Source organism: Bubalus bubalis, chromosome 1, assembly GCF_019923935.1.
Source record: "Bubalus bubalis isolate 160015118507 breed Murrah chromosome 1, NDDB_SH_1, whole genome shotgun sequence".
Taxonomy (NCBI): domain Eukaryota; kingdom Metazoa; phylum Chordata; class Mammalia; order Artiodactyla; family Bovidae; genus Bubalus; species Bubalus bubalis.
In genome coordinates, this window is record NC_059157.1 from 197,258,582 (window position 1) to 197,271,295 (window position 12,714).

Sequence of the window (12,714 nt, forward strand, 5' to 3'; positions counted from 1 at the left end):
AAGTGAGACTTGCTCAACACAGGGTTGCCACAAACCTCCCATCTGTGAAAAATGCAGTATTTGCAAAGCACAATAAAACAAGGTACGCCTGTATAAAATAGGCTCAAAACTAATGTTCAAAATACTAAAATCATATTCAACATTTGGATTGTTTTCTTATAAAAAATGACCTTTTAAGGACCCCTCTATTAGCAAGTTTGTGTACTTAAGAAGTCTCACTTTTATAGGAAAAAAAGGTCTCTTATCTTTGTGAAACTCAAGTAATCTCAAGGCACTATCCTGTCCTATTCGCTTGCTTTCTGAGCGAACAAAGTGAAGATTCTGGTTTGCCCTCCCAGCCTTCCCAACACAGCTCCTGGCCTCATCCATAGGGCGCAGCAGAGCGTTTTTCCAATGACCCGGTTCACTAACTGGACACCCTCACTAGACAGCCTGTGAGCTCACAGCTGACGCGTAAGTGGTGCGTGTAAATGGTTTTGGTTCAGGGTCGTGCGCCTGTGTGTGGAGTCCAGTCGCCCCCACCCACGCAGTACCACAGGGACAGTGCAATCAAGGAAAGAGAAATCATGACAGATTCCAGCAATCTTACCATCAGTGAAAAAATATGATCTGGTTCCATCTTGTCTAACATAAAAGTTTTCTGCAAGTTTGCTCCCGGCTTTAAACCTAAGCATGGCATGATCATACAGCCCATAGTCGCGAAACAAGACACTTTTGCCTGGTTTTAATACCTACAAAACAAAATAAGCTGCACATAACTCGGGGACCCAGTCAGATAGAACTTACTATAAAATAAAACCTGATTATTTTACGGATGAGAATAACTTACATTTGTGACAGTGATGAAAAGGGCCAGACTGAAATGCCTGCACTATGAAGCAAAAGGCCCTGCCAAGCAAAGGTGTGGTAAGGCCTGGCTGAGTCCCATGCGCTGGGGTACTTCCTGATCTGAGGAGAGCACCCTCAGAGGTCCAGTGTCACAAATAAAACACTGAAGACATCAGAGGGAAAAAAGTACCCTCACTAAAGTATTAGCACGTTCTCCCATCATTTTATTAGCCATCTCCTAATCCATGACCCTGTAAGTCAAACTGTTTCTTTAAATATCTATGTAATCAATACGTTCTGGCTTTTTACTGATGTTCTGGCCTTCCTCAGCCTGAGTTGTCAGTTCTGGGCTCCTGCATGCAGTTCTGTATGGCTTGCTCACTATGCTAACACTATGCTAAGCCCTCTACAGCTGACCAGACATTTTCTCACTAGGTCTTCATACAATTCTGGAGGAAAAGTGTGATTATCCTGAGACCAAGAAACTGGTAGCAGAAAAAGGAAGTGATGTGCCCACAATCATACAGCAGCTGCTAAACAGCAGAGTCCGAGCTCATACTTGGGTCAGAGGCATTACGAGAGGATTGGGAATATCTGTTAGTCCCGGGCAGCGACGGGAAGTGGGAGTGTCAGTCCAATTCCGTCCTCACTCCTGACAACACCAGAGAGGCTGGGAGGGAGGGTTAACACCACCCATTCTCCTCTGCTGCTGTATTTCTTGCTTTCAGGCAGAGTGCCCACAGGCCAGTGTGGTGTGTAGAGAAGGGGCATGTGCCAGGCACCGGTGGGAGCCCCTTACCACAGCCTTTAGAAACAGGTGTCAGAGCAGACGTTTCAAAAACTGGAAGTTAAAATCTGCAGAGCACAGTGTAACTGCTCCTCTCCTACAAAGCAAACAGCCATATGCTTTTCAGAATGAAAGGAATAAGGTACTCGCTGTGACACTTGCTTTTTAAGTGGGTATTCTTTCAAACTGTGTAACATTTCCAAGTGAGAGTAGTCTTCAAAAGGGGGCATTGATTTTACTAAGTATCAGCAAGATAATCTTTAAAACATATGACATATACTACCTACTACAGTAGATATCTGAGGTAATTTGATATTTCCTCTTCCTGAATAGAATATGAAAGACTGTCCATAATACTTCCAAGTGTGCTGCAGATTTTCTCACAGCGAATTCTTATCAACACTTGCCGGGAGCCACCACAGGTAGTCCCACCCATTACAAAGGTCATGCAGAGAGGACCTGACAGGCAAAGGCGGATCAGGACTCGAGGGATTCCCTGGATCTGCTTGAGCATCTACCCCAAAACCAGAATCTATCTGTCTTACTATTTTGTGCCTTTCACCAACTCTTCCGACATTAACAGGGGGCTATCCCCGACCACCTTTCTCTGGAAAAAGTCAACTTAGGGCTCTAATAAGTCTCCTGGGCATGATAAGAGTGTTTCAATTCAAACCCCTCTGATGGCTTTCTAGGTTGCCTGACAGGTTTATCCAGACTCTTGCAGCTATGCATGTGATTGTTCACAGCCTCCCAACCATAAGAGACACGAGAAGCCTGCCTAAAACATTCTAAAAATATAGAGCCTTTCAAAGAGTTAAAAACTATTCGAGTAGTGCTGGTGTAGGATTTCATTGTTGAGCCAGTGCTTGCTGCCAAGTGCCCATATCCCTTATCCATTGTGCACCTGGGAGTGCATTGGTTAACATAGTTGGAATGTAAGAAAAACAAGTAGTAGCCTTGGAATTAACCACATCAGACCTTTGAGCTAATTGGTTCTTTCTTTGTTGTAACTCACTGCACCTTTGCTCCATGAGAATGTAACTCTGTTTAGCATTTTCTGATGCTGACATAGATTAGAAATATAAAGAAAAAACACTTCAAGGGAAAACAAGTTTTCTGGTTGAGCAGCCTTTATCAAAAAAGGGTCATAAAATGTCCACAGGCCTCCAAGGCCAGAAGATAATGTACACAACATTGTTTATGGAAAAGGTATGCAGAAAAAATCCTGGTTTCGATAAAGACAAAACAGATGTAATGTTTGGGCTGACTCTGCATGACTTTGCATCTCTCATTTCCCTCTATGTACAAGTCAAGGTATAAAAGTTCCTTTTGAAAATAAAGTTATGGGCCTTGCTCACCGAAGCTTGGTCTCCCCGTGTCATTCTTTCTTTCCTTTTCTATCTTTCTCTCTCTGTTCTTCTTTCAGGATGACTCCTTGGGGCACAGGGGCTCTCTGAATTCACTTTTTTGCCTAGGTTTCTAAGACCCGATAGGGAAGGCACCCTGCGTCTTTACCGGGGAGGGGGCGTCCTGCGTCCTCACCCCACCAAGAGGGCGCCTGCAACCTCTGTGAACAGAGCAAGTTCCGTGCCAGGAGCTTTATTGGCTTTCTGTGTAAACCAAGGAAGATCAAGCCTCTTTCTCTCCCCTTTTACTTTCCTTATAGCCAACGCCGTCATCCTGAGGGTACCCCTGGATCCTGCTGGGGCTGGACCCCGGCAAACACTAGCATGCATTTAAAATACTGTCAATAAAGAGCCTCGTGCTGCGATTCATGGGGTCACAAAGAGTCGGACACAACTGAGCGACTGAACTGACTGACTGGATAAAAACATTCTTACTTTGGTCAGAAATGTGACCAAGAAGAAAACAATCTGAAAATTTTAATTTGTATGAGACTCACTTATTTTCAGAAGGAAGGGAAGGCTGCATGGGACTGTCGCTCAGGAATCTGGGAACTCCTGATCCATGGGCCAGCTCTTCCGTTAACTGGCTGAATGACCCTAGACAAGTTGTTTAATCCTCTGAATGTGCTTTCTCGTCCATAAGACAGAAATTACGGCACTAACACCTCTTCTGAGGCAGGACCGTGCCTCTGCTGGGTTTTCTCGTCCTCCCAGCAGCTCCACAAAGATGGCGGGTGACATCAGTCAGATCCTCTCTTGGTGAGTGAGGCTCAGAGCACAAGTGATTTGCCTGGGCTTTCAAGGCAAGTTAGTGGCACAGGGAAGACCAAAATCTTGTCTTCCAATAACAAATTTAGTTGATTTTTACTTTACCGTTTCATTCCAAAAATGAGGGAACCCAACTTTAAGGTTCCCATTCAGTTTAAAATTAAGTGGTTTTAGAATTTCTCCAGTGTTACCATCCTACAGTAATTAGCTCTACCATGAACAGCATGTTTCTGTGGTTGTTCAAACTGGAGAGCTGCCCAAAGGGTGTCTGACTGTCAGAGGCTGAGAGATTGCTTCTTCCGCTAACTTCCTGATGAAGCACATGATATCCAATTAACGAACCAGTCACCGTGTATGGCGGCCTCACACTGCTGCTGTGAACTCATTCCAGGTCAGCTGAAAAAGGAATTCTATTGGGGGCTAAAACAGGAAGAGGCTGAAATGAACTTATTAGCATATGAAAGGTTACAACAGAGGCCAGGTATGGACTGAGACAGCTCAAGTCAGTGTTTTGTTTTAGTTTTAACATAACATTTCATTATTACTAAAATACACACAATATGCTATATCTTTTCATTTAAATCAAGAAGAGGGATATACTCATTAATACTCGGCTCCGTTGGACTTTATTATAATCTAATAGTGTCTCATTAAGGTTTTATTTTCCATTTCCCGGGTTATCATATGTTAACTTACTATCTGTATATTCTCTTCTATAAAAAGACTGTTTTTCCATTGTCATTCTTACTGTTACCCAAGAATTCTTTATATATTCTGAAATACTAATCTTTGTCAGTTGAATAGGTTTTTTGTTTTTTTGTTGTTTTTTTTTTTGCCACAGTGAGTGGCATGTGGGATCTTAGTTCCCCAAAGAGAGGACCAGGGATCAAACCCATGCCCCTCTGCAGTGGAAGTGAGGAGTCTTAATCACTGGACTACCAGGGAAGGCTCTCAGCTGAGTAGATTTTAAGTTACTTTTCCCACCTGGTCTCTCTAATTTCTTTGTATCATCTTAATTGTCTGAAGAAAACAAACTCCTAATTTTATTATATGATCTTCATGCATAGAATACTTTTCAGTCTTTGAGAAAATTTTCCCCACTCTAAAGTCAAAGATTTTTTTCCTATAGTTTCTTCTGAAAGGCTTACACTTTTGTCTTTTCCAGTTAAGTCCTTAAATCCACCTTTAAATCCATACATGACTTTTGTATAAGGATGTGAAACAGAAAACAATTTTGGATTTTTCCTACATGGACCACCAATGGTCCCAGAATCACTTCCTGAGCAGTCCTTTCCCCAGGGATCTTCCAATGTCACCTCTATCAACTATCAAATTTCCATACATACATGGATCTACTTCTAAGCTATCATATTACATTTATCAATTTTTCTATTCCTCTGCAAATACCATCTGTCTTAATAACTGTAGCTGTAACAAGCCTTTATATCTGGTAAGGTATAAATCGCCCCATCTCCTTCTTCAGGAATGTTTTGACTCTTTATTCCTTCATGTAAATTTAGAATCAACTTGTCAATTTCCCCCTAAAAAATAAAAAGTCTACCAAAAACCTCGAACTTAAAAGGGTAAAATATAACATGAAGTGGACCAGGATGACACAGTGCACATTACTTCTTTAAATAAAGTATACAATTCTGTGGCATTGAGTACATTCATCTTATATCTGTGTAATTCTTTAATATTAATATTTTTTAATATTTTCTCATTATACAATTATACTACCTGAAAACAACGTTTTATTTCTTTGTCATTCTTTTTCTGCTGTTTTCCAGCTGACTGGGACCTCCAGCACGATGAACAGTACTGACAGTGGGCAGTGTCATCCCCACGAAGTCCCAGACACTGCTTACTCCTGTCTCCCGCTCCTTGCTAGTCCCTGGAACCTTCATCAGTGAAATCACTGGTATCCTGAATGCTCCCTTCACACTCCAGTGCGAACAACCTGACTGTCCCCTGAGGACACGGTTCTCCCTGCCACCTCTCAAGCAGGCGTGTTTTCTCCCGTGGCCCTAGTGCCACCAAGTGTGGGGATGGGGCAGGGTCCTCCTTGCCCCCCAACTGCTCCTTTCTGTGCATCCCCCCTTCTCAAGTTTCAGCTCTGAACCTCCTGTCATCAGATCATACCACCACCCCCTACCCCATATTATTGCTGTTGTTAAGTCACTAAGTCGTGTCCGACTCTTTGTGACACTATGGACTGTAGCCTGCCAGAGTCCTCTGCCCATGGGATTTCCCAGGTGAGAGTACTGGAGTGGGTTGCCGTTTCTTGCTCCAGGAGATGTTCCCAACCGAGATGTGGGATCGAACCCATGTCTCCTGCATTGGCAGATGGATTCTTTACCACTGAGCCACGAGGGCATCTATTAGTTCCAGGGTCATTTCCCTCAATTTCATGATGAATGTGTCTTCTGGTTTATGCTCTTATCCATACACTACTCCATTTTTAACTCCAATTAATTTCAACATACACAGGAATTACCCTTCCAAACATGCTGGATTCAATGATTCGAGCTCCTCTCTTTCAAAGACTTTGTCCTTCACCTTTTAATCACTCACTCCCACAGTAATGTTCTGAAGTCTTGCCCATACTGTGAAGGCAATACTTTCAATGTCATACAAGTCACCCTCTGACCACTCCCACCATTTTCCAGCTGCCTAACTCCCCAGCTTTCTCAATCCTTTACTTTCACCTGAACCATCAAAGGGAAGGATGGTAAGGTGGCCTGTCTCGAGTCCCGTGACCGAGAAGTGTGACTTCACTCCCCGAGTGCTGCAGCAGCCTGCTGGTGGCTGCGGCAGCTTGAGTTCTAACAGCAACGATGGGAGAGACAACAATGACCGTGGCTGACTTTTAAGAGCACTCACCACTACTAGGCACTGCATTGGGCCCTGAGAACACATCTCATGTAATCTACCCCAAATTCCAAGATCTAGGAACCATTATCTCAACACTCCACAGGTAATGAAACGGAAGCTCAGAGAGGTAAAGGAAGCGGCCTACATTGGGAAGTAAGGTTTAACTCGAGGCACGCTGTGTGCTCCTGTGTGGGGGCCCCTGCTCCCTCTCGCTTTACTGCAGGCCTCCACAGATCCCAGGCAGCTGCTCCAAGGCAAGCTATGGCCACTAAGCCAAACAGAATTTAAGGTGGATGTTTCACACAGGAGAACTTCTCTTCATACATCGACTACACAGCCCACCTTGTAAGAACAGGGAGACTGTGAATTAAGACGGCATGTGAGCCTCAGAAGGAAGGTAAGTGAAAAGTCAGGATGTCGAACCCTCAAATGCAGGCTCGCAATCACTAACCTTGTAAATGTTTTGTAAGACAAGGTGCATCTTATCAGGGTGAACTGCAGAGAGCACAAATATCAACATGACAACATCCACAGACTCTGGGGGCACATGCTCCAGAAGGTCATCTTTGGTCAGATCACACTGGAACACCCTGCATCTTTCTGTGTCATAAAGAGGATTTTGCTAGAGAGGAGAAAAACACAAAATACCTTCAATGCAACATCCATGCTGAAACACACAGAAAAACACACCACACGTGGAAATGCTATTTCCACGTGTACACTGCTGCACAGAACTCAACAACCACTGCTACTGAATAGCAGCTCATTTTCACATTAAAGCATGTAATATTCAATACTGCCACAAGGGGCAAGATCTCATTTTAACAAATAATTTTGTTCCTTTTTTTCCTTTAAAATTTTTTCATTTTATATTGGAGTATAGTTGATTAACAATGCTGCCTTAGTTTCAAGTGTAGAGTGACTCAGTTATACGTATACATGCATCTTCTCTTTCAAATTCTTTTCCCATTTATGTTATTAGAGTATTGCGCTGAGTCCCCTGTGCTATACAATAGGTCCTTATTGATGATCTCTTTTAAACACAACAAATTATTTTTAACTGCGTATGCAGTCTATCACATATTCCAAACTGAGTTTTTAGAAGAATGTAATTCCAGAGGGATGATAAATCAAACCCTGCCTCTGCTCCCTTAACACTCCTCTGACTCACCCACTATAACCCTGAATCCTATGAGAGGTCCTTCCAGCTCCCTTTACTGAGATGCTCCCACCCTTCTTCTGGGTATGGTGCTTGCTTGATGCAGCAAGCTAAGAAAACTTTTTTTTAAAACTACAAGTGTGTTCCTGGTACATTATGGTAATAGGTTTCAACACATATATAACAGCATTATGGAGATAAATAATAAACTTTTCTTTAATGTAAGTAAGGACCTTAATAAGCAAATATATAAAGTTACAGGACAGGTCCGTTCTACTTATAACTCTGCTTATATATTGGAGTTTATTACAATCTCAACCGAATCTTCAGATTTCTAGAAATTTGATAAAGTGAATTTTATTCATCTGGAAGTGAATTTAGGAACGGCCAAGACAATTTTTAGATGAAAAACAATGGAGGAGGAGAAGGCATACTACAGGACATCAAAACACATTACAAAATGTAGTACTAAACAGTGTGGTTTGAGAATGGGGACCAATAGATCAGTGAGACAAAAGAGTGTCCCCAAACAGACCCATGTATTTAGAGAGATCATTAATGTATAAGACAGAAGACAGGTGACAAAAATGACATTAAATTTTTTAAAAAGATAGAGAACAAAGATTATGATTATCAGGAATGGAAAATGAATTTCTCACTCAATTCACTGTTTGAACAGTTAGCTCTATCCACTTGTGCTAAAGGGCAGCAGAAATAAAAGAATTCCAGCTCCAGTGCAGAGGTGGAGAGACGGAGAGTCTATCCTTACAGGGCCATGAGCGAGACAGACAGCAACTTCCTGTGAACCCATGAGAGAGCAGACGTCAAAGAACCACCAGCCACCCCGAGATGTGGAGAGGGAGAGGAGCCTTCAGGGAGATGCAGGACCCAAGCATTTGCTTACCTGAGGCCTCTAGAAAACTAGAAACGTGACAAACAGCATGAAGCTCCCAGGGCTGAAGCCACCAGGATGTCCACACCCTAGCAGGTGTTTCCACCAGGGACATCACTTAGGCTCTCACAGAAAGAACGGGGCTCTTTCTGGGGCTGGACCTTCTCAGCTCCTTTAAGCGAGCAAAGGTTTAACACGCAGGGGAAAAGTCATCTGGGCCTTGGGTCCTTGGGGCACTGGTGGAACATCACTGCCCCTGGGGAGGGCACTGCTCTGCCCAAACTTTGTCTTCATCTGCAGAGAATGGCCTCATGACCCCGGAGGATGACAGAGGAGGGGAAGGGATGAAAAAGAAAAGCTCTATTCCTGGAGAGGCAGAAACACTTGTGGGAAAGCTGCAAGAGACAGACTCTTCATGGGGAGCAGCACAACGGGAAGACCCAAAGTCAACAGGAGCAACAAAGTCACCAGAGGAGTTTGAAGTCTCATGGGCCCGTAGCAACAACAAACCTCACAGGTAACTATACCAACAACAGACTTTAACACAGAGTACAACTCCAGTCTAGATTATTACAAACCCTTATTAGCTATCCACTGCCCTGTATAACATACCTGCTGCTGCTGCTAAGTCGCTTCAGTCGTGTCCGACTCTGTGCGACCCCAGAGACGGCAGCCCACCAGGCTGCCCCATCCCTGAGATTCTCCAGGCAAGAACACTGGAGTGGGTTGCCATTTCCTTCTCCAATGCATGAAAGTGAAAAGTGAAAGTGAAGTCGCTCAGTCGTGTCCAACTCTTAGCGACCCCATGGACTACAGCCTACCAGGCTCCTCCATCCATGGGATTTTCCAGGCAAGAGTACTGGAGTGGGGTGCCATTGCATTCTCCGGTATAACATACCTAGCTTTCAACAAAAAAGAACAAGGCACACCATAAGGCAATAAAAAACATGGTCTGAAGAGACAATCATGAAAACCAGACTCAAATATGACACAGACGCTGGAACTACAGGTTTGGACATTAAAAAACAAAAAAATTATGATTAATGTATTCCAGGCTTTAATGAAAAAGGTGGACAATATTCAAGATCAGATAGGTAATTTCAGAGATATAGAAACTACAAATCAATGGGAAATGCTAAAAATCAAAAACATAGTAACAGAAATGAAAAATGCTTCTGACAGGCTCATCAACAGGAATGCTTACTGCCTAAAAGGAATCAGTGAACTTGATGATAAGACAACAGAAAGTACACAAACTGGAAATGCAAAGGGCAAAAGAGTTAAAAACAAACAAACAAAAAAAGCCAGCATCCAAGAGCTGTGAAACAATAGCAAATGGTATAACATAGAGATAACCGGAATCCTCGAAGAAAACAAGAGCTCAAGAAATACTCTAAAAATAATCGTCAAACTTTTCCAGATTAATTAAAAATCCTCATAACCAAAACTATAAAAAGCATATCTATGTGATTATATAACTCCAAAAACATAAAACCTTAGTACCTCAAAAGGAAATGATTATTCATTTGATGTGATCACTTAAATTCTATAATAAAACAATACCATAAAACAATGCCTAATAAACTGGAAGAAATGTTTGCAACAGATATAACAGAATATATCCGTTAAATAAGAAACAAACTGACAGAAAAATGGGCAAAGGTATGAACAGACAATTCATACTACGGTATAAGCCCAATGTGGGTGAGGGTTTTGTTTGTTTTGTTTACTACTTCATCCCAATGCTTAGAACAGTGATTGGCCTACATTAGGCTCCGAATAAACACATGTAGAATAAAGGAATAAAAACAAGCAGAAGAAAAACTAATGCTTATTTACATATCACAAAGTCTTCAACCTTATTTGTTATAAAGAATAAACAATTTAAAACATGGAGATAGTACTTTTGGCCTATAAGATTGGGAGATACAGAAAAGACTGATGGTGGGACTTCCCAGGTGGTCCAGGAGGTAAGATTCTGTGCTTTCGATGCATGGGGGTGTGGGTTTGATCTCTGATTGAGGAACTAAGATCCCACACGCTATACAGTGCAGCCAAAAAAAGGACTGATGTTAAATGTTGATGGCATAGAGGGAAAAAAATCTTTATATTATTGGTTAAATTATAAATTGGTATAATTTTCTGGATAGACAGCTGGCACTATCTATTTAAATTTTAATGTGTATGCTTTCTCCAAGGAATTCTATTTCTTCTATTAGTCACCACAGAGACATGTACACATGTGTTTTGGGGCATGCGTATAATTCTGATTACATCAATCCTACTTGTGAGAGCAAAAATTAGAAGCAATTTGAACAATCATCAACAAGGCAATTATTACTATATGGCACATCCATTCTGTGAAATACTACAAGAGGTAAATGAAATGAAGTAGTCCTACATGTACTGGGATGAAAATACTCGGCAAGATATAATGTACAGCGAAGAAAGTAGGTTATAGTACAATGTGATATCACTATTTAAAAAGTCTAAGGTGCTAAAATTGTGAAAGGTTGATGGAAAAATACATATCTGCATGTTGCCAAAGTATCCCTCACATATCTGTTAATGACAAAAAGAAGACACCTGTCCAACAGGGGAATTAGGAAGTCACCTTAAACCCAGTGACCAAAACTAGCATCACTTACAGTTGAGATTAGATCACTGCCTCCTGACAGGATGCAATATAAAAGCTACATCACCTACTAAAGTATTTTTGCTCAAAATATTTTAAGTTAGATTTAAATCTAACTTCTGGTTTACAGAAAATACAAGGCATAAAGCAACAAGTTAAACAATGATAGAAAGAAACAACCAGCCAATTTGGAATGTGGGACCTCATTACATAAAATTGCTTGCTCTCCCAAAACTCAACGTCATTGGGGAAAAAGTCAAGGGGAAAGGCAGGAATGTTTTAGGCTAAGAAGATTTAAGGTACATAATAAAGTGTAAGCTGCAGTCCTTAATACAACTATAAAATGACACTATAAAAGTTTATAAAGCAAAAGTAGCAAAATGCTGCCAATCATTAAATCTGGACACAAGTTTATGGATGTTGTCTGGTATTTCTTTCTACTTTTCTAAATAATGCTATGTTTCTGTATGTATTATACATGCACATACACAGGAAAACTACATTTACAGTGATCATAGCTGGTCCTTCAGGAAGAGGACCGGAACTGGGAAAACAGGTATAGAAGTCAGGTCCGACAAGTCTAGGAAAACAGAAACATAACAACACACGGATGGTGCACCAACCTTGACATATTCAACAGCTCTCGGAGAAAAATCACAGGCATAGGCAAAGATATCTGGATCTTCTTCTAAAAGTGGGAATAAACAGTTCCCAACCCCACAGCCAGCTTCAAGAATAGTCAATTTTTGATCTTCAAACTGAGGAAAGAGAACCCAAAGTTACAGTACACAACATCCACCTAATGAAGAAACAAACTAAAAGGTCCAGAACAGGAAACAGGCCTCTGCCCCCTCGGGGTAGACGATTCACCAGTGAGCTGATAACCCGAAGCCACTGATGCCTCGTCTGTGTCCAACACTGGGTAACCTGGTGTGGAGAAAACAGCAGCGTAAGGGCCAACACAACAGGCTCTCAGGTTAGACTGCCTGCGCTCAAATCTGAACGCTTCCCCTCACCCTGCGTTCCGTCACTGAACAAGTCACTTAAACAGCTTTGTCCCTCAATTTCATCAGCAAGTAGAAATAACACTAACGCTAAACTTCAACATGTTACTTTAAGGTTTAAATTACAGAACACTACTGTTAAGTTCACGTAAAGGGGTGTGGTGAAGTATCCATCACCATTATCATTATGAACCCGTCACTGAAATCATTCAGTAATAACTCAATATTTACAACTTTCAGATTAGCCTTAAAGAAACAGAAAATGCCCACCAAAGTCCTCTCTCCTCTGTATTTTACAACTCAGCAACTGCTCAAACTATTTGAGACAGTGTATATCTAAGCTACAAAAATTCATGAAGCC

The 12,714-nt window shown here is 41.7% G+C and overlaps 1 protein-coding gene across 4 annotated transcripts in view; it reads right to left on the bottom strand.

Moving 5' to 3' along the window:
- Window positions 1-12,714, bottom strand: part of METTL6 (methyltransferase 6, methylcytidine) — a 57,660-nt gene that overhangs the window by 43,535 nt on the left and 1,411 nt on the right. For 2 of the 4 annotated variants that reach the window (XM_025294125.3, XM_025294122.3), the window contains exons 2-3: window positions 11,973-12,107; window positions 7,115-7,285 (exon numbers count right to left, since the gene is read on the bottom strand). In XM_025294125.3, coding sequence (XP_025149910.1) covers window positions 7,115-7,285; window positions 11,973-12,107 — 306 coding nt within the window. Of the gene's footprint in view, window positions 1-589; window positions 732-2,927; window positions 4,210-7,114; window positions 7,286-11,972; window positions 12,108-12,714 lie in introns of those variants that run through there. The other 2 variants (XM_006067996.4, XM_025294121.3) reach the window with 2 other exon arrangements.